Source organism: Pelophylax lessonae (assembly GCF_965119305.1).
Source record: "Pelophylax lessonae genome assembly, chromosome: 3".
In the NCBI taxonomy this organism is placed as follows: domain Eukaryota; kingdom Metazoa; phylum Chordata; class Amphibia; order Anura; family Ranidae; genus Pelophylax; species Pelophylax lessonae.
In genome coordinates this window covers 116,534,033-116,560,630 of record NC_138770.1, presented here as the reverse complement: position 1 = coordinate 116,560,630, position 26,598 = coordinate 116,534,033, and the positions used below count along the sequence as shown (strand labels likewise).

The window sequence follows — 26,598 nt, the reverse complement described above, 5'->3', positions numbered from 1 at the left end:
ACGCGTCTTATTGTATTTCCTTTCTCTGAATAGCTTGTTCCTTATGCTAGGGTTTCCAGTACAATATTTGTACATTGATATCATATCCCCCCTCAATCGTCTCTTCTCCAGAGAGAATAAATTCAGTGCTTGTAGTCTTTCCTCATAGCTGATGCCCTCCATTCCCCTAATTATTTTTATTGCCCTTCTCTGGACTTTCTCCAGTTCCAGCACATCCTTCCTGAGGACCGGTGCCCAGAACTGGACAGCATACTCCAGATGTGGCCGGACCAGAGTCTTGTATAGTGGTAGAATAATCTCTTTATTTCTGGAGTGAATCCCCTTTTTTATACATCCCAGTATTCTGTTGGCTTTGCTTGCAGCGGCTTGGCATTGCATGCCACTGCCACGCCTGTTGTCTACCAGTACCCCCTGGTCCTTTTCCATCCTAGACTCACCCAGCTGGTACCATTCCTGTTAGTAGACTATCCATAAGAATTAGGAACAATAGTCTGGCTATCACCTGGCTAAGTTCTTTAAGGACCCTCGGGTGTAAGCCATCTGGTCCTGGTGACTTATTTATGTTAAGTTTTTCAAGTCTAGTTCTGAGTCTGTCTTCTGATAACCACGAGGGTGCTTCCTGTGATGTGTTATTAATTGTAATATTACAAGCTGGGTCAATGTAGCCCTCCCAATTCTTTTGTGAAGACTGAGGAGAAGAATTTATTTAGCACCTTCGCATTCTTTCTGTCCTTTGTAGCCAGAATCCCTTCTTCGGCTTTTATGGGGCCAATATGTTCTGGCCTCACATTCTTACAATTTATATACTTAAAGAATTTTTTATTTTTTTTTTACTCTCTTCCCCTATGTGCCTTTCGTGTTCTATTTTAGCCTCCTTGATTGCGCCTTTACATTTCTTATTGCACGCTTTGTAATGTTGGAATGCTGCCAATGACCACTCAGCCTTGTATTTTTTTTGAAGGCCTTTTCTTTAGTTTTAATATGCATTTTTATGTTGGAGTTTAGCCACCCAGGCTTTATTTTACCTCTTTTAAACGTATTCCTCTTTGAAATGCAATGACCAGTCCCTTTATTTAGTATGTTCTTAAAGCACACCCATTTTTCCTCCGTGTTCTTTGTTCCTAGGGTTCTATCCCATTTTATATTGTCTAGCAAAGAGCGCAGTTTAGGGAAGTTTGCTCTTTTGAAATTCAGTGTCCTTATATTACCCTTGTGTTTTTCTATCACTATGATTTATACCGAAACAAATTGACCTGTGGTCATTGTTTCCTATGTGGCCCCGTATTTCTACATCCTTGATCAGGTCTGTATTGTATTAATCAGTAGGTCTAGTACCGCATTGTTTCTTGTCTGTGCGTTCAACGTATGACCCATGAAATTGTCCTGCAAAACATTTAGGAAATGGCGAGCCTTAGACTAATGCGCGGTTCCTTCTGCCCAGTCTGTATGTGGATAATTAAATCCCCCATTATAATGACATTTCCCATCCTTGCTGCCATTCCAAACTGTGATAGGAGGTCTGACTCCCCCTCCTCCCTCTGGTTAGGGAGCCTATAGCATACACCAATATTACTTTCCCCATAGTGCCTTCCCTTTGAAGCTCTACAAATAGGGATTCTACCTCCTCCCTAGCACCATTCGTGATATCGTCCCTCATATTTACCTGCACATTGTTCTTGATATACAGGCATACCCCTCCCCCTTTTTTACCTTCTCTATATCTGCGATATAGGAAATACCCCTGAAAGGTCACCAGCCAATTATGAGAGCTGTCAAACCAAGTCTCTGAAATTCCCATAAAATTAAAATCCTCCTAATACATTAGCAGCTCCAGTTCTCCCATCTTGTTGGCCAGACTTCTAGCATTCGCATAAAAACCTTGTAATTTTGTCCGGTTGCATAATATATACTTGCTCGATGTTATGAGGCTGCCTTTACGATTTGTCAGCCTACCTACCTTGGTTTTAGGATCTCTGGACACCCTACTGCTAATGCCCCCATTAATGCCCGCTGAACCTTTCTCCCCGCTGGCTAATTCTACATCTGTACCCTCCCCCCATCACATAGTTTAAAAGCCCCTCTACCCTTTTGGCCATCTTTTCTTTATCTTCTCTGCCCCCTTTGGAAGGTTTTCCCTCTATTCCTGTCCCAGTGACAAGCAAGGTTTTTCTACAACTTTTTCCTGTGATCCTTGTCACTGGGATGGAAAGACAGTGGATCTCTCCAGTTAGACACAAACAAAAATAACCGGGGGGTATTAGGGGTTCTAACCCTTTACTGTTCTATTCAAAACAAAAAATACAGCCATTAAATAATAGTAATCTCCATGCAATGACTTGCCTTAAAACCCAGAAGATTTCAATGCATGTACATATAGTTAAGGGTATGTCTGGGGCTAAAAATATATTTGAACTTACACAGTTTTCTTAATAATGGGTTTTAAGAGCCCTGAATGTCAATATTAGCACCAATCAATTTAAATTGCACTGAATTTGGCATCAACTAAAGTTTGCCCACAGTGACAGCAAGTGCTTTATGTGGTTAGAAATGTAAAAATTCTCACTAACTCCCCTTCCTGCCACCTTGGAACACTCTTTAAAACTAGTATGTAAACTGTAATAAAACTAAGCAGAGCAAATCTACTCATGTTAAAGTTTAGTACGCCACAAAGGAATCAAGTGATTGAGCTCAAAATATTGTTAACAAATTTATTTCCCTAAACCTATCAAGAGCTTACAAGTGACGGTTTTCTCACAACAGATCACTTAGAAATGTTTAGGGCTCAAGATTCCTTCAAATATGTTGATAGTATAAAGAGAACCTGTCAAAATAAACTGTGAAAGGTGCCATTGTCAATGGTATTATTCAAGAATTAATTATATAGTGCTAACAGATTGTTCACAAAATGAAGGCAGACAGTATAGATAAAATACAAGGAGAATTGGAGAGTCCTGCTCATTAGCAAGGGAGGGTCAAGTGATGCAAAAAGTAATAACGTTGGGTTGAGCTGATGGGGAAAATTAAAATTATTACAGTTGTTGGACTTAGGATAGGCTGACTGAGCTTATAATATTAGTAAATTTAAATGTAATATTTTACATTTAAAAGTTTAGTTGTTAGTTGGCAGGATAGGGCTCTCTAAGAAGATGGGGATCAATAAAGCTAAGAGGATACCCCAGAGTTTGCACCTTTTAACAGCCTTCACGCATCCATCTTGATCAATTTTATTTACAAATAATTTAAAATGGTTTGTGAAGTTCTTTGCCTAAAGTGGCTTATCTAGAAGACTTGCCTAGTCAATGTAAAATCTGTATTGAAATGAGAAATAAAACCGGAAGATATCCAGAACTTAGAATTTATTGCTTTCTATACCTGGCACAGTGATTGCATGGACACTACAGATGCAAACACATGGAGATAGCAACATTAATTGCATTTGGGGTGTCTTGCTTTTCAAGGAGGTAGTGGTGAGGCCCAGTGATATCACTTGTGCTAAGTCCGCATCTAGTAAAAATCTTTCAAATAGTTACCAACTTGAAATGGTTCTGAGGTGAAGGCTTTTCACTGTGCTTTCCAACTCACCATTTCATTAACCTATTTGACATGAAGGTGATGAATTGAATTGGGCAGGGAGAAGCGCTGCTGAATTTTCTCCTTTGGGAAAATAATCGGGATCTGTCTAGATTACCACTTCAGAGCTTGGGTACTGCTGTTGCCTTTCAAAAGAAGCACTGCTGATTTGAACTGAAGCAAATTCAAGAGGCAGAATCATTCACAACAATGCATTCTATGTCACCATGATTTTCTATGACAATAAGTTCATCTTCTCCTTCCAGTACAATTACTTCTATCACAGTGTCCCCTTTTTCAACATCCTCATGTTCCAGAAGATCAATGTTTTTTTGGGTTGCATTTTCAAGTTTCCAAGGGAAATGAAGATAGCTTAGAACAACTCCGACTTGGTTTCTGCAGCTGGGGTCTTGGGCAAAAAGTATATGAAATAAATCCTGAACCCATCTGCTAATGTTTTTCCAACCATTTGGTGGTAGAATCTGGTCAATGTTGTTCTGCCAGTAAACAAACATTTGAAAGAATAGATTTTCAACCATTGCCTTTTGCCATGGATAGTTTCCAGTGAGAATAACGTACAAAACAACACCAAGGGCCCAGATGTCAACACTAGGATCCACAACAATTGACTCTGTGCGCTTCAGTTTACAAAGTTCAGGGGACATGTACTGGTTGATGGGTGACATTGATGGAACAACAGTACCAGCAAATTGAGTTAGTCCAAAGTCACTTAGCTTGACGTTATGACATCTCTTGTCCATAAGTAAAATGTTATCTGGCTTCAGGTCCCTATGCACCAGTTTTTTACTGTGCATGTATTCAAGAGCCTGGGTGATTTGTAATGCACAGCGCTTGACCAGCTTCTCTGGAATTCCCACCTGGAAAAGTTAAAATTTAATATATGAAATTTTGCTGAAAAAAGTTATTTTACTAAAAAGTGACATTTAAAAAATATCATATTTAGTACAATTTTAATTTTTAAATCTGTGAATGGAATGACTTTTTAACATGAGTGCAATTAATCTCAAATATTTCAGTAATATTTGGGCAATGTAGGAAAGATGGGAGGTCTAACTGATTTTAAATGTTATAATAAATAGGAAGATCAACTTGTAAGTCACAAGGAGTCTCCATCCTGCGCCAAAATAAACTGAGAAAATAATTTAAATAAACGAGCAGCCACCTAAGAAGTAATACAATAATATACAAAAGGGTGTGTTGGATCATATGAGCCAAAGCACCCGGCACTAATGAATATTAAAAAATATATATAGTACTTAATGGAATTAATGGGACTCATGGAAAAATATATAACGCAAAATATAATATCTCATGTATTCAGTCCATCATAAGTAGAAATGATCCCGAAGTACACCATGTGTGAAAAAGTCTTAATGGTTAAACTTCATAATCCTTCACCACACCACGTGCAGCCTCTCCCAATGGTCCCGCACTCACCAAAGGTATAATAAGTGAAGGCCTGTCATTTCCATAGGATGTTTAATGGACCTCACTGACTGAACCCTGAAATGGATATTCTCAAACGGATAGGGATAAGGACTCCTGGGCTAAACTCCATTCTCCTCAGCATTCCTCTTCAAGCCAGTATAGTAAGGGGGAAGCCACTCAAATTCTTATCCACCAACTCCACCAAATAACAAGGATCAGATCATAGAGTATGTAAAACATTTAAAGAGGGAGGGGAACCACTCATAGTGTAGCATTGAATGCACTTTATTGAATCCCCCTATACCCCCCCTACATACAATCCACTTACAAAAATATTATGATAAAAGCATATAAAAAGCCGTCATGCCGGCTAGACCTGCATCACTGGCGTCCCTCACCCGACCACCGACCCGGTGAGTGCAGGACCATTGGGAGAGGCTGCACGTGGTGTGGTGAAGGATTATGAAGTTTAACCATTAAGACTTTTTCACACATGGTGTACTTCGGGATCATTTCTACTTATGATGGACTGAATACATGAGATATTATATTTTGTGTTATATATTTTTCCATGAGTCCCATTAATTGCATTAAGTACTATATATATTTTTTAATATTGATTAGCGCCACCTGGTGCTTTGGCTCATATGATCCAACACACCCTTTTGTATATGATTTTAAATGTTACCTCCATCTTAAAAGCTATGACTACCCTTTCATATAGAATGGTGAAAGATTACAACTTATGACAATTTTTATTTTTGCCTTTGTCCCCACTAGAATGTGGTAGTGGTGGGATGTAACCTCGCTATTTGTTGTCGATTTTGTCTCTGAAGCAGAAAGCAATAGTTAAAGTGGTTTTAAAAGCCCTAAGGTTTTCACCTTAATGCATTCTATAAATTAAAGTAAAAAAACCTTCTGTGCTGCACTGCTGCAGCTCCCCCCCCCCCAAACCTCCCCTTTTTCTTTCTTGAGCCTGACCCGAACCAACGTTGTGCACAAGCACAGTTGCTCCAGGCGCTGTCTCTCTCCTCACTAGACAGATTGATAGCAGCAAGAGCCATTGGCTCCCACTGCTGTCAATCAAATTCTGTGACATGGGAAGGGGGGTGGGGTCAAGTCCCGCTGTCTGTGTCAATATAGACGCAGCAGCGGGGCTTGGGAGTGAGCACGCATGAATGCCCCATAGAAACTGGCTTTCCGTGGGGGCACCGGATGAAGAGGATGGGCCTGGAGCACTGGCAGGGGACCCCAGAAGAAGAGGTTGGGGCTGTTCTGTGCAAAAGCATTGCACAGAGCAGGTAAGTATAGGTATATCATTTAAAAAAAAAAAAAAGCTTTAGAACCACTTTAATCTAAAACTTTAGTCTCCAGAACAGGAGGTAAGGGAAAATCTTCCAATGGGGACAACTGTCTAAAACTTTCCTAACTTTAAAGAGTTCCACTCACTTCCTGTTTCATCTTCATGATGGGATTAAGGAAAATTTTGCCCAGAGAATACAGGGAATAACTGACAGGGATTTTTACCCTTCCTTATTTCTTTCCAAACCGGTCATTACCTGGTATAAATGTTTGCAATTCACAGAAATTACACCAAATGCTATTTATTTCCAGGATTCCTAGGACCTATATATATATATATATTGGCAAGCAAATGCTGAAGTGTCAGCTACTTCATTAACTTTATTTTACTTACCCCTGGCTGGATGATGGAGTGAAGTGATGCAGCAGGTGCCAATTCCTGGCTGAACATATAGTGGTCTGAGGTTTCCAGAAAGTTGGAATAAGTAGAGATGAAGCGCTCATGCCCAGTAAGATAGACTGACATGCACACTTCATGCAAAAAGTCTTCTAGTTTGGTTTTTTCCTTTTTCACCATTTTTAGGGCAACAATTCTACCTGTTAAAGAGAAAAAAAGAAATTGATTTACAAATAAGATTTTAACATCTAAGACTCTGATGTGCAATACTTGAGCCCATGAACTTTACATAGACTGGGTGTTTTTTTTCAACATGTAGTCCGCTCCTTTGGGCCTTTGTTAGCAGTGAGTTAAGGCTCGTACACACTTGACGAAATATCCTCTGATTTTTCTCTCTCGTGCTCACAGCGGTCATAACCGTTTTTAGTTGACAGTGCATAAATGTTCACTAAATTTCTCGTCCGATTTTTTTTTTTTTTTTTTAAGACATTTGTTCCTAGACTTCAGGGTTGTCAGCAACTTCAGATCATGCGCGCGTCTTTCGTATCCGAATTTTCGCGGACGTACTGCATACACATTAAACGAAAATTGGTCGAGCCGGTGACGGACGATAAAAGTTTTGGTGTTTGTCCCTCCGGTTTTTTTTCATTGAAAATGTCGGCATTGATTGCTGATTTTCTACTAGTGTGTACCCCACTTTATATAGCTATCCATGCAGCTAGATCTATTGTCCTCTGTAAATGCTAAGTATCTGGGTTGTACATACTGGACCATCGGTTGGTATTAAAATCTGTTACATGCTTAGCTGCCTATGTGGCCCACTGTAACGGTGTATGACCAGCAAATCTGTCATGAGAGATACATGAAGGCTGCTATTGGTAAGCTCCTCTACAAAATGCCAATTGCCTGGCTGTCATGTTGAACCCTCCAATTTTAAGATACAGTATATCCACTTGCCAACCACCCACAGTATGTATACATCATTACTTTGACTTTAATTACCAGGATTATGGCAGCAGCTAGCTGCTGTAATCCTGGTATCATTTTTTACTGTGAGCGATTCGGCGTCTGATAAAAGTGGCCCCATGAACGCATTCACCGCATCGTTTCTGGGATTACTGGTAAACCTGGAAGTGATTAGATTCCCGGGTATATATATATATATATATATATATATATATATATATATAATTTTTTTTTTTTTTTAAAGTAAAAATTTAAAAAACATTTTTTTTTCTTTTGCTTTTAAAGATAAATACGAGATCTGTGGTCTTTTTGACCCCAGATCTCTCATTAAAGAGGAAATGTCATGCTTATTTCTGTTGAAAGGGATATTTAAATTCCTCAATATAGGAATAAAACTGATACAAAAGAAAAAGGATAGTGTAAAAATAAAAAGTAAAATAAATAAAAAAAAAAAAAATGTAATCGCCCTATGCCTCTGTGCTCGTGCGCAGAAGCAAACGCATATGTAAGTCGCGTTCGCATATGTAAATGGTGTTCAAACCACGCATGTGAGGTATCGCCACAATCGTTAGAGCAAGAGCAATAATCCTTGATCTCCTCTGTAACTCTAAACAAACAACTTGTAAACATTTTAAAACATTGCCTATGGAGAATATTTAGTGCTGTAGTTTGCCATTCCACGAGTGTGCACAGTTTTAAAGCAGGACTTGTTAGGTATCTATTTACTCGGTGTAACATCATCTTTCACATTATACAAAAAAATTGGGGTAACTATTGTTTTTTTTTTTTTTTTTTTTAATTCATAAATGTAGTTTTTTTTTAAAAATTGTGTTTGAAACATTGCTGCGCAAATACAGTGTAATATAAAATATTCCAACGATCGCCATTTTATTCTCTAGGGTCTCTGCTAAACAAAATATAGAATGTTTGGGGGTTCTAAGTAATGCTAATTTAAACTTGTAAACAAAAATTTCCAGAAAAAGCCTGGTCAGCAAGTGGATATATAGCATCTCTGACTTGTAACAGGTATGCAAATATGGACTTTGGTTAAATTTGTAAAGCTTTCTCTTTAGCTTAACAACCAGCAGCTAGTGCATTCAATGGGATTTAAAACAAGGAGGCCTTCTTGTTTTTACTCATGGCAAGGTTACGTTAAAGACATGTAAGAGGACTGAATCAAGAAATTATTGAGACAGGTTGAAAGGCTCTTATTTTCTGTGGGAGTAATGACAGTTGCCTAACTGCAATTTTGCCCTGTTCTAATCCAGCACTGACAAGATAGAAGGAACTGGTTGATCTTTTTGCATTATGGTCTTTAACCCAAACTTCTGTAACAAAGCCCATATGTCTAATAAGGGAATAATTTAGTTAGAAAACATGTACATTTTTTGTTTCCTGCTCTATAGGTTCAAACAATCTGCAAATTAGAAATACTAATACATGAACGTAGGTGCTGCTACCTCCCAGTGTTAAAATGCAGATCTACCACTGATGCTCTGGCAAAGGTAGCTGCTCCTCATCCACACAATCCATATAAGCAAAGAAAAGCTGGCACTCCGGCATCCACCCAGCAATCTGATGTTTATTGGTGGTGTGGCTGTCATTTGTTACCTGCCAATAAACACAAGATTGTAGAGTAGACAACAAAGTGCTGGCTTTTCTAAATAAGATATACTCTTTGTAATTATTTAAGAGAATTCACTTACCCATTTCCCTGTCTACAGCCATCACAACTTCACCATAAGTACCCTTGCCAAGTCGTTCCAGGATTTCATATTCCTTTTCACCGGTTCTTTTAATCCCACAAGTTGGGTAAGCTGCCATTTTGAATATGCTGATATTAGGTCAGGCTTTCTCTGCACATAAGAGCACAACATTTTTAGGTAAAGACTTTTTACTATGTAAATGTATTTTTTCAAATGTTGCGTTTGCTTTCCTTTTGAAAAGAAAACAAAAATGCCACCAATATAGCAAAGACAAATTTAGAAGACTAGCCTTACCTAGGCATGGAATGGACAGCGAGAGTAGAAGTTTAGTAGAATAAGTTGTTGCAAAAGTTGATAAAACGGCTTCTGCAAGGTCCTGTCTCAGAAAGATCTTGAAGACACTAAGTGGATATCTGAGGTCCACAAACCATCTTTGTCTTTTATAGAGAAGTTTAGACAGGAGCCGAGCTAGGAAGCTTCAAACCTTCATTAGAATGCAAATTGAGGCATCACCTGAACTTGACAATAAAAGGTGACTCCTTTGTGATTGTGTCTACGGTGTGAACAGGTTCCAATCACAGTGGGTAGCAGGGAGTGGACATGTCTTTATTGCCACTGTTTTCAGATTGATAAATGTTGACAACAATTGAACCTATGTAGATGTTTGACATGTTCAGATTAAATTTTAGCAAGATTTTGCTGTTAATGAAATTATGTTGCAAGAGTCTCATTTGCACAGAAGTGCACGTTCAAAACTTAAAAAAATGTATATTACAGTTTAGTCACAAATTATGTAGTAAAAAGGTGTTTCAGACATAAAACATATTTGATTTTAGCCTTCACATACTTTATGGAATCAGGCAATGATTGGAAGATCTTTGAGGTGATTAAGGAGAAAACTATAGCTCCATGCAAACTTGTATTGTAGATAAATTCACTATTGGTTGCAAATGACTACTTCTCACTACACCAGTCTTGGCTTTAAGCATCTTCTGTTCTAATAATTTCTAGGACTTGTTAGTCTATTCAAATTTCATGAGCCGTTTTATTGCCATGGTGTCACTCATAATATGTTTTACTACAGAAATCTTTGTAATATATATAGTTGTTACTCAGAGTAGCCTGTGTTCTGTCAGCTTTAGTTAGTTGTGCAGGATTTTTAATGTTAAAACTAAATATTATAACAAAAGTGTAATTCAAGTATATACAGGCATACCTCATTTTAAGTACACTCACTTTACATACACTCGCGAGTACGGACACAGCCTGGTCAGCTTGGCATGGCACTACTCCCAGTTTTTAACATTGGCGTCTATGGGAAATCTTGGTCAGCTTGACATGGCACTGCTCCCAAACCATAAGAGACAGGGATACCAAACTTATGGAGCACCGAGAGGGGACCCAGGACTATAACATATCCTATTTGTGGCCAGCCAGCTTGCCTAGGTAATCTACCATGTCATAGTCCTGAATCCCCTGAACATGCTCCCCAAGCTTGGTGTCCTTGTCACTTATGGTTTGGGAGCAGTGCCATGTCAAGCTGACCAAGATTTCCTATGGAGCTAGTGTATTTACATGCATTGAGAAATGAAAAAAGGTATTGCTTCACTTTAAGTACATTTTCGTTTTACATACATGCTCTGGTCCCATTGTGTACTTAAAAGTGGGGTATGCCTGTATCTGAATAAGGTTCCTACTGATTAGAATCAATGCCACATCCCTATAGCAGAATATTGAACAAATATCACACCATATAGGACTTTGAAGGTGTCACAAAATATCTTGTTTTTTTGTGTTTAGTTATTAACCCTCCTCTTATGTTAGGGTCAGAACCGACCCGTTTTCAGGTTTTGAATGTCTATAAGTATCACATAAATTTGTTTATTGCATCAAGATTTTTTTTACTTTGTCAGGAACCTCTATTTAAACAATGTAATAGAAAAAGAATCCTTTTCACTAAATTATAAAATACTGTGGTGAAAATTAAAACGTTTATGGTGTTAGGGTCAATTCTGACCCAGTTATAATATAGGATTTTAGGACACTAATAAGTGCCAAAACTGAAATCATAAACACTCTCTCTGCTTAGTAACACTGACAGCCAATCACCTCTCAATCCTGTGAGCTGTAGTTAGGGAGGGGCCTATCTCTTTGCCTGCTTGTCTGCTTCTCTAAATAAAGTGAAGAAACGTAGGACCAATACATTTCAGAGTTGCTGACTTTATTTTGCCATTTTTAAATTTGACAATGAGAGGTATGCTATCAAAAGAAAGGTCTAAGGGGTCACACCAAAAATATTAAAACCAATCTTTTCAAGGATAAAGAAGCCTAACAAGGTAACCAAGAGGTAAGAAACAAATTGGATGATAAATAATTATTCAGAGGGTATTTTATGGCTGATTTAAGACACAGGTCAAAACCGACCCTAACATCATGGATAGTAACAGAAAGTTAACATAAGAGGAGGGTTAAGATGGGTACATACATTTGGCTACTTAGTGACATATGGACTTGATAAACCTTTGGCCATTTTTAGGCTACCCAAAATCTAAATGGTTGCACATGTAAGAACATGACTTGTATGATGGGTGTTTTTATAGGATTTAAATTTGTGAATAAAGATGATGGTATTTTTTTGTAACAAGATGGGTTTGTTTTCACAAGATATATTGGTCATATTCAGCTTCCAATTGAACTGAGAAGTAGACATACATCATATGTGAATCTCATTGTATAACCGATTATTTTGGAGTCTTAGTATAAAACATCACATCTGTAATAAAGTATATAAAAGTGGAATTACCATTAAAGCAGTGGAGTTGATTTTAACACTGCAGCCAATGTTCCAGCCACCTTAAGTCTGTATTCAAAATGTAATTAGAGCACAGGTCTGACAACAAAAGGTCTTCGGGAGTCTTTCCATATCTATTGTTTTACTAGTGAAACCTGAAGGTGTATAAGGTATGCTACTTTTTATATGTATGCTCAGTACACCACCCAAGGGCAGGGTTAGAGAACTTTAATCAACTTTGATTTAGTTATGCAGGTAAAAAGCTGTTTGGGCATTGTTTGCTATGAGTTGTAGCAAAAAAAACTGCTCCCTTTTTGGGACACACATCTAACAAAGCAAAAACCACAGTGCTTACGAAACATTTGGACCAGACATGATGTTAATTACTAATGTGCTACTTGTTGGCCAATTTTACAATTGCTGGGAGAAAAGCTGGGAGCTCTTTGTATTGCAATGAGTAATTCCAATAGTTCTACTTGCCAATTGTTGCATCCTAGAAGTCCTGCACAACCTTGTCAACACGTCATACTGAATATTGCCTAATGCTGGCCATATACTTTGTCAACTTTGTAAAATTCAAGACTTGCGTGGGTGTAAGAAGATGTCCGCCGCTGCTTTGAGTTCTGTCACATTAGGAAACCTCTTGGATTGTATAGCGGCCATGTTGGAACGCATGGTGCATGCGCAGTAAGTTGTTCTCGTCCGAATGTCACTTCCGGTTGCAGAATCTAATAGGTAGCGCTATTCTGATAGAACAGGGGCATGTTAATTGGCATTCATATTTTAGCCTGTAATACATCTAAAGCTGGCTATACATGGTTACATTTTTTTTTTTTTTTTTTTAAATGTAGTTTTTTAAAATGTTAAATTTTCCAAAAGGACCAAATGTGACCATTTTCGACTTTAATAATGAGGAAAGATGAAAGTGAAGGATGAATATTTTTATATGTGCTAGGAAAAGTTTTATGTGGAATTGGTAACAAAAAATTAATGGTCACAAACATTTGTTCTTTTAAACAATTATGTGCGGTTTAGGGATGTATACAATGCAAACAAAGGATTCTTTATAGTAAACGCAAAATTAGATTTATAAGTAGATACTAGTGTATATGTGCTTCAATCCTGATTGACATAATGAACATAATGCTCATTCCTGATTGGCTGATTATTATTATACAGGATTTATATAGCACCAACAGTTTGTGCAGCGCTTTACAACATGAGGGCAGACAGTACAGTTACAATAAAATTGAATACTGATGAACATAATGTGTGTGTGAAATTAGAAAAAAATATGTATTCTTTAAATATGCAATATACTTAGAAATGTAAATTTTAAACTTTGCTTGTTATTTTTTTTATATATCTGGGAAACCATTCAAATAACAGGTCTGGACAACATTTTTAAAGGACCTTAGTTGATTTAATTTTGGCATTGTTGAATACTCTGACAAATGATTTCGGAATTAAGTACAAATGTGTGAATGAAAATGCTAAGCTGGTGTTTTTCAATTTGCACGCAGTTCTGTTGGTTTAGGGATTTTATGTGAATGGGTCTCGGGGACTCTCGGCTGTTTTCCAGTTGACAAAGGCTACATTTTCTTATGTAATTTTTGCAGCTCAGCACTTCAGGAAATGTTCTAGGGCCCCTTTTTGATGATAAAATGTTGTCATTTGAACTTTTTATGTTATAATTTGAACTTTTTATGTTGTTAATTACCAAAGTGCAATAATAATTTTCTAGAGTTGGGTAAGTGTGGCCCCCAGTTAATTTATTCCGCTTAGTTTGGCATGTCTGATGTACACAGGACATACTCCATTGTCACCATGTAATAACTCTCCTGACAGAACACAGGCCTTTCAGTAGACATTTGAAAAAAATGCGACTCTGGTGGGACTCGAACCCACAACCTTTGAATGTCTACAACACTACTAGAAGTCCAATGCGCTATCCATTGCGCCACAGAGCCAGCTGGCTATGAGCCTTCTGACAACTCATCAACAGGTGTACTCTGCTTTTCACAGGCATGTGTGTGTGTATATATATATATATATATGTATATTGAATACATATATGTATATATATATGTATATATATATATATATATATATATATATATATATATATATATATATATATATATATATATCATAGATGATCCTCTTCCCTGAGTCTATATCATATTTCCCATCCTAATGATTCCCATCCTAATGTAGATGATCCTCTTCCCTGAGTCTATATCATATTTCCCATCCTAATGATTCCCATCCTAATATTTCCCATCCTAATGATTCTATGACAATCCATAGAACAGTAAAGAAGGAGAAACATTTTCTTTTCTGTTTTTCTGTGATTAAACATTCAAGCAATTGGTATAACATTCAAACAATTGTGTAGTAAATTTCCCCAGTGAACAACTGCTGTGATAAAATGAATTGACCATTACTGAAATGGGAAAATAATATTTCTCCTGAGGTAGTATTTTTTTATTTCCCGGTAGGGATGTTTTTGTTTTTTGTTTTTTTTGTTTTTTTTTAGTAGTAGTGATTATTTAAAAACCATGTTAACAAATAGAAAATGTTTAAATTTAATGTATTTAATTTTAATTTATTCAATTTAATTAATTAATTTTTTTTTTAATTATATAATTTCACATTCCATTCCAGAGCTAATAAGATAGAATCTCTCTTGAGAGGGAAATCCATCTTAGTTACCACCAGAACAAGTATAACCTATATCCTGTATGTAGGCAGGTAATAGTTAACGCTACCCCAGCCGGGAAGTTGAGTTAATTGTGTTCACGAGTTTTCTTTTGGTGAGCTTTACTGGGTCCAACCTACTGGTTCTGTGTGATATAAAAGGAACAGAGGGTTTGAGCCCAGAGGGGGAGAAAAAACCTAGGGGATTTTGTAATGCTGTTCTACTGGAGTCTGCAAATCCTGAAGTCCGAGTTCCCACTGCCCAGGAGGATCACTAGGGTTGTTTTTTCCCTTAAATATGCCAACTATGGACTTTACCAGATATTGACTCTTTGCTATGCAGGTATGCTAGGGCAGCCACAAGCCTGAGTTGGGGACTAAAGCCTGGTACACACCACTAGGTACCACAACTGACCGCTCCAGTCGGAGCCGCTATACTAACAATCCAATGTTAGTACAGGGACCCCCCTGCCAGAACACTTCGGTCAGCGCACTTAGCCATTGGCTGAGAGCACTGATCCGGAGCCAGTTGGCTGCTGGTTTTACAGCATGCTCATCCAACAGAAGCCAGCTGAATGACCAGATTCTGTCAGACGGATGATTTTATTGAACCGGCTAATGTCCCTCGACATTCGGCCCATGTACTAGGCTTAAAGTAATTGTAAAGTCTATTTTTTTTTCCTTATAAAAATAACAAATATGTTATACTTACCTGCTTTGTTGCAGTGGATTTGCACAGAGCAGTCCGGATCCTCCTCTTCTCAGGTTCCTCTTCTGTGATCCTGGCCCCTCCCTCATGTTCAGTGCCCACACAGCAATCAGCTTGCTATTGGGGGTACCTGAGCAGAGTCACAACTCCCTTTGTCCATGCAGACAGAGTCCTCACCTGTCCCCACCCCCTTGCTCCCCTGATTGGCTAGCTGACTCTGATTGACAGCGGCAGCAGCCAGCCGCACCACTGCTGTGTCTCAGCCAATCAGGACAGAGAATCTCGGAAGTCTGAGACACTTGTGGACATGGCTGGACAGAGAGGGGCCTCAGGTAAGTATCAGGGGGGCTGAGGGGTCTGCTGCACACAGAAGGTTTTTTATCTTAATGCAGAGAATGCATTAAAAAAGAAAACCTTCTGCCTTTACAACTCCTTTAAGGAAGTTAGGGAAAAGATTGCACTTTACGTTGCACTGATACCTGTGAATGTTGTCATATTAAATTATTTAAGTAAAGCTTTTGAAACTTTGCCGTTGCCTGGTCAGAAGTTATTAAAGGGATAGAATGCTAGTAACCGGCACATAAAGTCTACAGTCCAGGTCACTAAACACATTGGGATATGAAGGTAATGGTACAAGAGTTAATACAGTGCAGTGGTTACCAAGGGTAATGAAGGTCTAGGTGAGAGCTTCTTGCAGCAAGGGAGATGTTGTCAGCACTACTTCAGCAGTGATTTGTCTCCCATAGCAATGGGAAGCAGATCTGCACCACAGGGGGCCCTCAACCTGTAGACAGGTATGGAAGAGAGAGAGTTAAGTGAAGTGCACGCATGGAGTCCATGTTAGGTGCACCATACTGTTACTGGGAGTGAGGTAGCAGTGATGCACTGGACAGGAGGGGAGGGCATTGGCTCTGCGTGTCCCTCCTAAATGCACAAGTGACCATGGTGATGCTTAATACATCGAGAGAGTTTTATAAGATTTCAGTTAGTTGCTCAAGTAAAGATATCCTATGTAAAATGGTGACCCTTAACAAAGTTTCTAGGGTAGTCCAGAACCCACCCCTGGGTAGGCCTCTTATATGACCCTTGATTGGCGCCCAACGAGGAGAGAAACATGAAGGACATGGCAACCAACCACCCACCTACCCTTACATGTATTTGAAGATTCCTATTCTGGAGACATTTTTTTCCCTAACTTTCAGTCCTGGTAACAATGATCATCAGGAAAGATATTGGAGGGTGAATCTCCCCAGCAGGTACAGTAAGAAACTGACAGGGAGACTAATCCCCTAATCACTATCTATAATTAAAAAAAAAAAAATTGGATTGAAATACAATGCACTTGGGCATATGATATGTTGCCTCAGATCTGTCATTTTATAAGGATCTACTGTAAATGCAGCAATATCATATTCTATGGGCCCACATTTACACCACTTTGTTTTGATCTATATATCGTTAAGCTGCATTAACAAAACAAGAAAATTCTCTGCTCACGGTTTAAACAATATTTCACTCTTTACACCTGTAAATGTTTATGCAAAAATTGACACAGATACAGTGTAACTGCACAATGTGCACCACTGCCGCTGCCAAGAAAATTCATGAACAAGATGTACACAATGTGCAGATAGTGGTAATACAGGTGCATAGTGATTTTGATGTTCAGTCATTCTAAATGATTGAAGACCAAGATCATTCTGCGCCTGCGCCACTGCCATGTAATTAACTCAATTATGGGAAAGCTGTAAAAATCATGTGTAGGCAGAGCAGAATGGCTGCACTCATACATACACATAGTATGCATCTCAGCTCGTACGGGCTTAAGTGCATGTATGTTTATATGATTTGAAATGCAGTATGCACTTCTTTTTTTTTTTACACTGGATCTTGTTGGTAGATGGGCCATTGAGTGAATATTAGATCATCTCCCCTGCCAAGAGACAGCTGGTGCTTGCATTGAACTCCCTACTAGTCCAATGTAATGTTTGCTTGCTGGTAGGCATAATAAAACCATTTCCACACTATTGGCATTGGATCCCAGTCAAAACCCAATACCGGGCTATGGTACTTACTTTGTAGACAATTATTTTGGAATTGCCCAGTCATATTTTCTTGAATGTGACATCTGTTTACATGTCTTTTTTGCCATAACTTAGTGCTGAAATTTTCTTGTTTAGAAAGTGTTGGATGAGTGCCAGGACCGGAGGAACTGCCAGCTGCTTGTCAACAGTCGTTTGTTTGGCTCTGATCCATGTCCAGGAACCAGCAAATACCTTGTGGTGGGATACAAATGTAGGCCAAGTAAGTACAACATTCCCCAGACCTGTGTAAGCCTTGTAGAGAAGCATACCCATTGCACTTTTTTAAAGGGCAAGTTCAGCCAAACTTGTGCATGTGCAGAGTCTGTAGTAGCTGTCAATTGTTTTGTAAAGTATTCTGCATAGTCAACCTCCCTTCATGTTTACAGGCCTTGGCTCCTCCAGCTGTCAATGCACTGCTTATACTTGTGTTTATTTTAAAATACATGTCTATACCAAGTAAGGCAATTGCTTTCTATGACATTCAATGCTCAGGTGTGAACTTATGTACATGGAGTAAGCTGGACTCTGGCACTGTGGCCTGTAAGCACCAAAATGACCTTTCCAAGCCAGGTAATTTATCTGTATGGGATGTAAACTTAGGATTTAGGGCTGTGGTGGGAAGTATATGCACAGTTTTTGCTTTTGTCCCATGGGGGATATTTCCCCTTGCTTCCTGTTTCAGAGACAAGAGAGAACAAGGTTTGAGTGAACATATCCCCTATTAGATTGCCGTCATCAGAACACTTGTACCCTTTGAACATTTCCTATCATTTTTTCATCCAGTGAAACCTTAAAAATTTTGTATTTTGATTCATAACTTATTTTCACTTGGCCGGGAAGTGAGGGAAAATGGGGCTCCAGAAACCAGTAAACGTGACAAACATGAAAACCCTCACCCAGTATCCAACACTGAAAACACAAAGTGCCTCTCTAGCTAAAACATTTGTACCAAAAATACTTCACTTTCAGTGACTCCGCTTCTATGTGAAAGCTGGTTTTTGAGCAGTGGGTGAATGGTTTAATGCACTTTTAGAAGAAATGTTTCTTCATCAGACTAGAACATTGTACTGTTATATGTATGCCTTCATTTTAGATGAATTTAAGAGTAAGGTGGCCTGTGAGGATGACCGGCTGAGGCTGAGCTGTAAGAGGAATACAGTAATTGCTATCTATTCTGCTACGTTCGGAAGAGTACAAGGTGGCAGCTTGGAGTGCCCATACCAGGACCCGACTTCTACAGGTAAGAGGGTATTCTTTTCAAGGACTCCCAACACTCTGGTTTGTCTTACCTTTTGGTCAACCCCATCATTACCAACGATTTTCTTTTATTTAAAGCTCCAGACCTTTAATTGCTTCTGATTTGTAAATTACTCCATTGTGTTTACGGTGTTTAGAAAGTGAGCACCAAGTGCGAGAACCTACCTTTATTCATAAATTGGTCCAATTTTGTAAGTACAGTGATACCACCCTACAATCTCTTTAGATGTACAGGGCCTTGCTCATATGCAGAAGAGCACATAGCTACCCCAATGTGCAGACTGTTTGGCATGTACTGCATTCCCTTTCCCTAAAGTGCAGCCCAAAGGAATCTATTAAACTAAAATGCATACCGAGACCAAACACAAAACATAAAGCCTGAAAAACATAAAGAAATGTCAATACATCTTTCAGACTAGACCTGTGGGAAGGGTTTTACAGGTGTTAACTCCTGCCAAACACACCTTTTGGAAAACCATTTGAACTAGCCTCACGTAAAGGCAAAATTCCTAGTACACTACGCTGCCATGGATACCCAGTTCCTTATAGGTATATATAAAGGCACATTTTCTATCCCAGTTCTGATACAGCAATGGGGGGGGGGGGGGGATAGACCCTTCATCAAGATTTTATTGCTGATGGTGACTCCACTGGGACAATTAATCCCTCTATTTTTCCTGGTGGTCACTGTCTCGAGACAGAAAGTGAGGGGAAATAACATTTTGCTTAACACTCTTTCTTTTGACAACTCTGGAGAATGAGAATGAAGAAAAAAACATGTAAGGGGGTTTAACCACTCACTATTAAAACAAAAAGCACCACCCAATACCTTTTTGGCTTTACACTTTTAAACAAGATACCTGCAATTTGACCCCAGGCTTTATGTGTACTTTTGTAAGGCTAGTGAAACTTGTATACATGTCTCTTGTTTAAAGAGGGTGGATGGAGGCATTTGTCCTGCTGGCTATTGTATTAAGGGTAGCTGCCAGAATACTCAAACAAACAGTGACTGCATCTGATTGGATGGAATCATTGTTTGACTGTTTTTTTTTTTTTTTCCACACAGCTAATTTTGACAAAAGTTGATTGACAAATCTACTCTTTTGTTGAGCCTGATGTGCCGATGTGGCCATCCACAGTGACATTTCAGATGATTTAGAAGGAATCTGCCAAAATTCAAGCCATCTATATGATTGGTGGTAGAATGCCAATTTTAGCAGCAATTTTAGGAGCTATAAATACTGTGCCAGAAATTTTAGAAAAAATACTTTAAAACCTCATAATGGAGCATGTCAAATATGTCACTGGAAGGGACACTGGCTTTCCAGTGCCAACAGAAAAGGACTTATACATTTTGATCCCTCCTAAGTTTATAATTTTATTCCCCATACTGTAAAAACTCTGAAAGTATTAAGAGGGTAATTTGCTGCCTATTGAAAGTAAGAAGTCATTGGGATCCTATATTAACATGGATGGGAAATCACCACTCTCTATGCAAAGGGGGATGTGAAAAACACAGACAAGGGGGCGATAATAGGGTAAGGCAGACATTAAACCACTGCAGTCAATCAAGTGTAGCACTGTTGGCAGCTGCCTTTTAGAAGCAGTGACAAGCCAGCCCTCCTCAAGATTCACGGCTATATGTTCTTGAAACAATTATTCTGTCCTGCGATTGCAGAACCCGTCAGTTATGTTTTTTAAAAAAACACTACAGGCATAGAAAGTCTGTGCTGACATATGGTATGGTAAAGTTATGCTTGCAGCAAACTCTGTTTATAGTAGGACTTGGTAATCTATTTGTGTAGTTCGTTAATCACATGTATGTTTCATCAACCCCTATTATTCTTCTAGCAATACAGTCGATGGGGTCATGTACAGAGTCATTTTGAATGATATCTGTACAAATTACCTACTTTTTCCTGTATTTGACAGTAATTTATCAAAAGACAATGTGCATTTTCTCTATTTTAGGGACTTAAGAAGAAAGCGGTTAGAATGTTTCCCCAAAATCCTTAAAACCATAAGCAAATTGTAGTGAGGGCTGTGTGAACACCACATTACGATTAACCTACAATAAGGGAATGCATTAAGAGGCACCCACGGACCACCTAATCTGAAAATAAGCTGATTGTTGCTCCTCGTGTGTTTGCTAGCTGTTCACCACATAACCTTGAAATACAAATGCTATCGGTCAACCACATCTGTGAGTACCCAGCCACAGGTGTGAACCCTGACATTGGCCAACCATTGGCGGAAATCAACAGCAATTGCCAGGAAAACCCAACCTAATTAGTATTTTCCTCTTAATAGTCTGCCATGGACATTTTAGGAAACAAGACGGGTGTTTCAATACCTTAAAGCATATTTGAACCCAAGAACAAAAATGTAGTAAATTACAGCTTACCAGTCATAAGATGTGGCGGTTGCATTCATGTTTCAGCTTTCATCCTAAATATTTTCACCTGCTGACCCCACCAGTGACACACTTCCCTTTCTAGAATGACAACACTGACTCCACTGTACCTATGGACAGCTGTATTGAACAGAAGGTGCATTAGGACTGCAAATCCCTCTCTATCTTCATAACTCCTGGGTGTTGGAAGGGGTTATTGCCCTTCCACTATAAAACCCACTCTGTACTTGGAGAAAGAGTTTGTCCCCTCATTTTAAGGGTTTAGGACTAATGGGGGTCACTGCAGTACAGGAGGAGTGGACCCAGGATTTAGAAAGGTGTGTGGTTCTCTCTTTTGGAGGATGGGAACTAAGGAGAAGCTAAAGAAATGTAATGGTATTTATGTGTATTGCAATGTCCCCTCCCGCTTTGCTGGATGTTTATAGAGATCTGCCCTTATATGGGACTGCTTATCATTTCTTTGGACTGTGATGAAGTTACTGTTACCACATCTTTGGAATTGTATGTATCCCATTGCTGTGGACAGTTTACAACTTTTTAAAGAAGTTCTGTGCAGAACTTAGTTTCTTTTTGTGATGTAATGACTAAGAAATAGCGCATGGGACTGAAGTTTTAGTTTATTATGCGCAGCCAATGCCTGGGAACAGTGTATCTGTAGGAGCTGGTGGTGGTTTGCCTCCTGGCCATGAGAGGAGATCTCTCCCCTCAACAGAACACGAACTAGGTGACCTAGGCCTTCATGTCTCATGGGCCCCAGCCCCCAGGTATTCTGCTGGACCTACTAAGACTTACCATCTGAGCACAGAGGTCTGCGTGGGCTTTGGAGGGAAAACAGTGTAGAGAAGGTGGCCTCCGCAAAGCCCTGACTACAAGGGGAGGTGTTAAATAATCACAGAGAAAACTGGGAGCAATGCGAACAGCACAAGGAGTTATCCACTAAACTATTTTTGGCAGGATCAACATGTGTTTTTTGTGCTTGTTGTTATATTATTATATTATATGTTATATTATTATGCTGAACTTAAGGTGATTGTAAAGCCTCTTTTTTTTTTTCTTTCTTTTTTTCTATAAAAATAACAAACATATTATACTTACCTCCTCGGTGCAGCCCGGATCCTCCTCTTCTTGGGTCCCTTCTTGGCTCTCCTGGCCCCTCCCTCCTGGTGAGTGCCCCCAAAGCAAGCAGCTTGCTATGGGGGCACCCAAGGGAGCCGAGCTTCAGCTCCATGTGTCCATTCAGAGACGGAGCCTCAGTTTGCCCCCCCCCCCCCCCGATTGGCTACCTGACTTTGATTGTCTCAGCCAATCAGTAGGACGAGTCACGAAAGGCCGAGGCACTTGTGGATATCTCTGGATAAAGATGGGGCTCAGGTATGTAATAGGGGGTGCTGGGGCAGTTTTTTTTATCTTAATGCATAGAATGCCTAAGATGAAAATAATTCTGCCTTTACAACCCCTTTAAATCTCAAATGTAATAGATTGCAACTTAACAATCCTTAGATGTTTTTCTTTTGGGTTTTTTTTTTATTATTTTATTTCATCTGGTGATCCTGCCAGTAACCTACTTCTTGCCTTATTGTGGCTACATTCTGGGTGAAATAGTAAAGCAGACACCCTTTGGACAGCAGCATTGTCATTTTGGTGGAGGTTAGTGTTAGATTTAGATGGTCTTGACAAACAAATAAAGCTTAACTCTAACTAACAGTTTATAAACAATTATAGCAAAAGGTTTTTCCTGGGATAAAGGTTTTATTTAAAGCGGTTGTAAACCCTAAAATAAAAAAAATAAAAAACCTGCATGACAAAGGCATAATGAGCTAGTATGCATCACATACTAGCCCATTATGTGTAACTTACCTTAGAACGAAGCCCCGACACGGACCCCCGGACATCGCTGCGGGCGCTGCCATGATCCCTCGCCGTCTCTTCCGGGTGCGCGCGGGAGTGATTTTCCGGCAAGCTCCCGGCAAATAAATTGAAGGTCTCCCCAGACCTTCAGAGCGCATGCACCGCGAGCGGCTGCATGCACTGTAAATAGTTCCTAAACCATGCCGGTTTAGGAGATATTATTTGTACCTACAGGTAAGCCTTATTATAGGCTTACCTGTAGGTAAAAGTGTCAAAAAGCGGGATACTACCGCTTTAAATGAATAAAAGCTAACCTATGTAAGCAACCCTGTCCGTATTAAATGATTTTCTCAAATCTGACTGCTACAGTGCCTTGCGAAAGTATTCGCCCCCCTTGAACTTTTCGACCTTTTGCCACATTTCAGGCTTCAAACATAAAGATATAAAACTGTAATTTTTTTGTGAAGAATCAACAATAAGTGGGACACAATCATTAAGTGGAAATAAATTTATTGGATATTTCAAACTTTTTTAACAAATAAAAAACTGAAAAATTGGGCGTGCAAAATTATTCAGCCCCTTTACTTTCAGTGCAGCAAACTCTCTCCAGAAGTCCAGTGAGGATCTCTGAATGATCCAATGTTGACCTAAATGACTAATGATGATAAATAGAATCCACCTGTGTGTAATCAAGTCTCTGTATAAATGCACCTGCACTGTGATAGTCTCAGAGGTCCATTTAAAGCGCAGAGAGCATCATGAAGAACAAGGAACACACCAGGCAGGTCCGAGATACTGTTGTGGAGAAGTTTAAAGCCGGATTTGGATACAAAAAGACTTCCCAAGCTTTAAACATCCCAAGGAGCACTGTGCAAGCGATAATATTGAAATGGAAGGAGTATCAGACCACTGCAAATCTACGAAGACCTGGCCGTCCCTCTAAACTTTCAGCTCATACAAGGAGAAGACTGATCAGAGATGCAGCCAAGAGGCCCATGGTCACTCTGGATGAACTGCAGAGATCTACAGCTGAGGTGGAGACTCTGTCCATAGGACAACAATCAGTCGTATACTGCACAAATCTGGCCTTTTTGGAAGAGTGGCAAGAAGAAAGCTATTTCTTAAAGATATCCATAAAAAGTGTTGTTTAAAGTTTGCCACAAGCCACCTGGGAGACACACCAAACATGTGGAAGAAGGTGCTCTGGTCAGATGAAACCAAAATCGAACTTTTTGGCAACAATGCAAAACGTTATGTTTGGCGTATAAGCGACACAGCTCATCACCCTGAACACACCATCCCCACTGTCAAACATGGTGGTGGCAGCATCATGGTTTGGGCCTGCTTTTCTTCAGCAGGGATAGGGAAGATGTTTAAAATTGATGGGAAGATGGATGGAGCCAAATACAGGACCATTCTGGAAGAAAACCTGATGGAGTCTGCAAAAGACCTGAGACTGGGACAGAGATTTGTCTTCCAACAAGACAATGATCCAAAACATAAAGCAAATTCTACAATGGAATGGTTCACAAATAGACATATCCAGGTGTTAGAATGGCCAAGTCAAAGTCGAGACCTGAATACAATCGAGAATCTGTGGAAAGAACTGAAAACTGCTGTTCACAAACGCTCTCCATCCAACCTCACTGAGCTCGAGCTGTTTTGCGAGGAGGAATGGGCAAAAATTTCAGTCTCTCGATGTGCAAAACTGATAGAGACATACCCCAAGCGACTTACAGCTGTAATCGCAGCAAAAGGTGGCGCTACAAAGTATTAACTTAAGGGGGCTGAATAATTTTGCACGCCCAATTTTTCCGTTTTTTATTTGTTAATAAAAACTTCATGATTGTGTCCCACTTGTTGTTAATTCTTCACAAAAAATTACAGTTTTATATCTTTATGTTTGAAGCCTGTAATGTGGCAAAAGGTTGAAAAGTTCAAGGGGGCCGAATACTTTTGCAAGACACTGTGCTTTGTCTGAACAGCTTGGTCTGTTAAAGGAAGTTGGAAAATAACAGATCAAGAGGTGGAAAAAAAAGGAAAAAGGCCTAAAAATGAAAACTAATGCAGCTATTACATCTAAGAATCAATAAGCTGCAATATATATATATAAACAAGTCTTTCTTTAAATCAATACATTTCTGTTTTTCAGAATGTCAGTCACCCTCCTGCCTATCACTTATGACACAGCGTTGCCAAGGCAAAAGGAGCTGCAGCATCTATGCCAGCACCTATGAGTTTGGAGACCCATGTTATCCTGGGGTCCGGAAGCACCTGAATGTTATATACACCTGTGGTGAGTCTAAGGCTGCATGCTTTATTCACAGTTGGCATTTGGTTATCTGATGCAGGAAATTCATTTGTGAGAGATTCCTGGTGCTTCTGCCAGCCCAATCCAAACAAAGTGGTCTTGCTCTATATGCTGTTTTTGTGATACAAGTTATGGGACACAGAGTGACAACTACATTGTAAAACCTGTGAAGGGCTGACAGATCTAGGTACAGAGATATCACTGTCCAAATGCTGAAGATGCCAAAAAATGTCAATAAAGGGGTAAAAAAGGGTACTTTTCCATGGCCCAACAAAAATTATAGTGATGGTTCATGTGGGAGGAAAGAAGGTTATCTGCTATTCACAAGTAAAAACAGATTTGACAGGTGGAAGTAGCTCATCTCCCATCTCTCTTGGTGCTCTTGATAATACTTGTTTTTGGGCGAAATTATTATGATTTCCACACATTTTGGAAACTAACCGAAAAAATTTGTTGGATCAGGATTTCCAGCATAATGCCTGGTTCAGGCGATTAGATTATCGGATGAATGATTGTACTTTGTTTTTGCATGCTCATCTCATCAAAAGTAAGAGGTTACTGAAGTTACGAAAATTCTCGTACGACAGAATAACAATTCGGAAGTGATGTAATGTATTTATATTGTATTTTTGGACGAGAACTGTACTGATTAAATGAAAATCGTAAATTTTAAATCATGCAAAATTTATATATATATGTGGTATCGTACGAGAAAAATTTCATGCTTGTCCCATTGGATAATTTCGCATGAACTGTCATGATCTCGATAACTCTATACGAACGAATAAATTACCGTATGATCACTTTAAAAGTGGTGTTTTTTGTACAATTTTCTGTAACCTTTAGTAACTGCTGTGTTATTCACAACAATAGTTAACATAGGTGGTGGACACAGCACAAGTTAGGGCTTAGACTCAGTTGGGTGGACTTTCAGCTGTGAGTAACTGCTGGAGAACCTCTGTTCACCACTACAGTAAACCCCCCTCCATTGCGGGGGTTACGTTCCGGACCCAGCCGCGAAAAGTGAGAATCCGCGAAATAGAAAAACCCTATTAAAATGCATTGTAGGCATGTTTTTTTACTGTCACTGTACGT

General features: G+C 39.2%; 1 protein-coding gene across 1 annotated transcript in view; it reads left to right on the top strand.

Moving 5' to 3' along the window:
- Positions 1 to 26,598, top strand: part of EVA1A (eva-1 homolog A, regulator of programmed cell death) — a 601,323-nt gene that overhangs the window by 285,775 nt on the left and 288,950 nt on the right. The window contains exons 3-5 of the mRNA XM_082249889.1: positions 17,771 to 17,894; positions 18,768 to 18,914; positions 25,345 to 25,488. Of these exons, the coding sequence (XP_082106015.1) occupies positions 17,771 to 17,894; positions 18,768 to 18,914; positions 25,345 to 25,488 (415 nt within the window). The remainder of the gene's footprint in view (positions 1 to 17,770; positions 17,895 to 18,767; positions 18,915 to 25,344; positions 25,489 to 26,598) is intronic.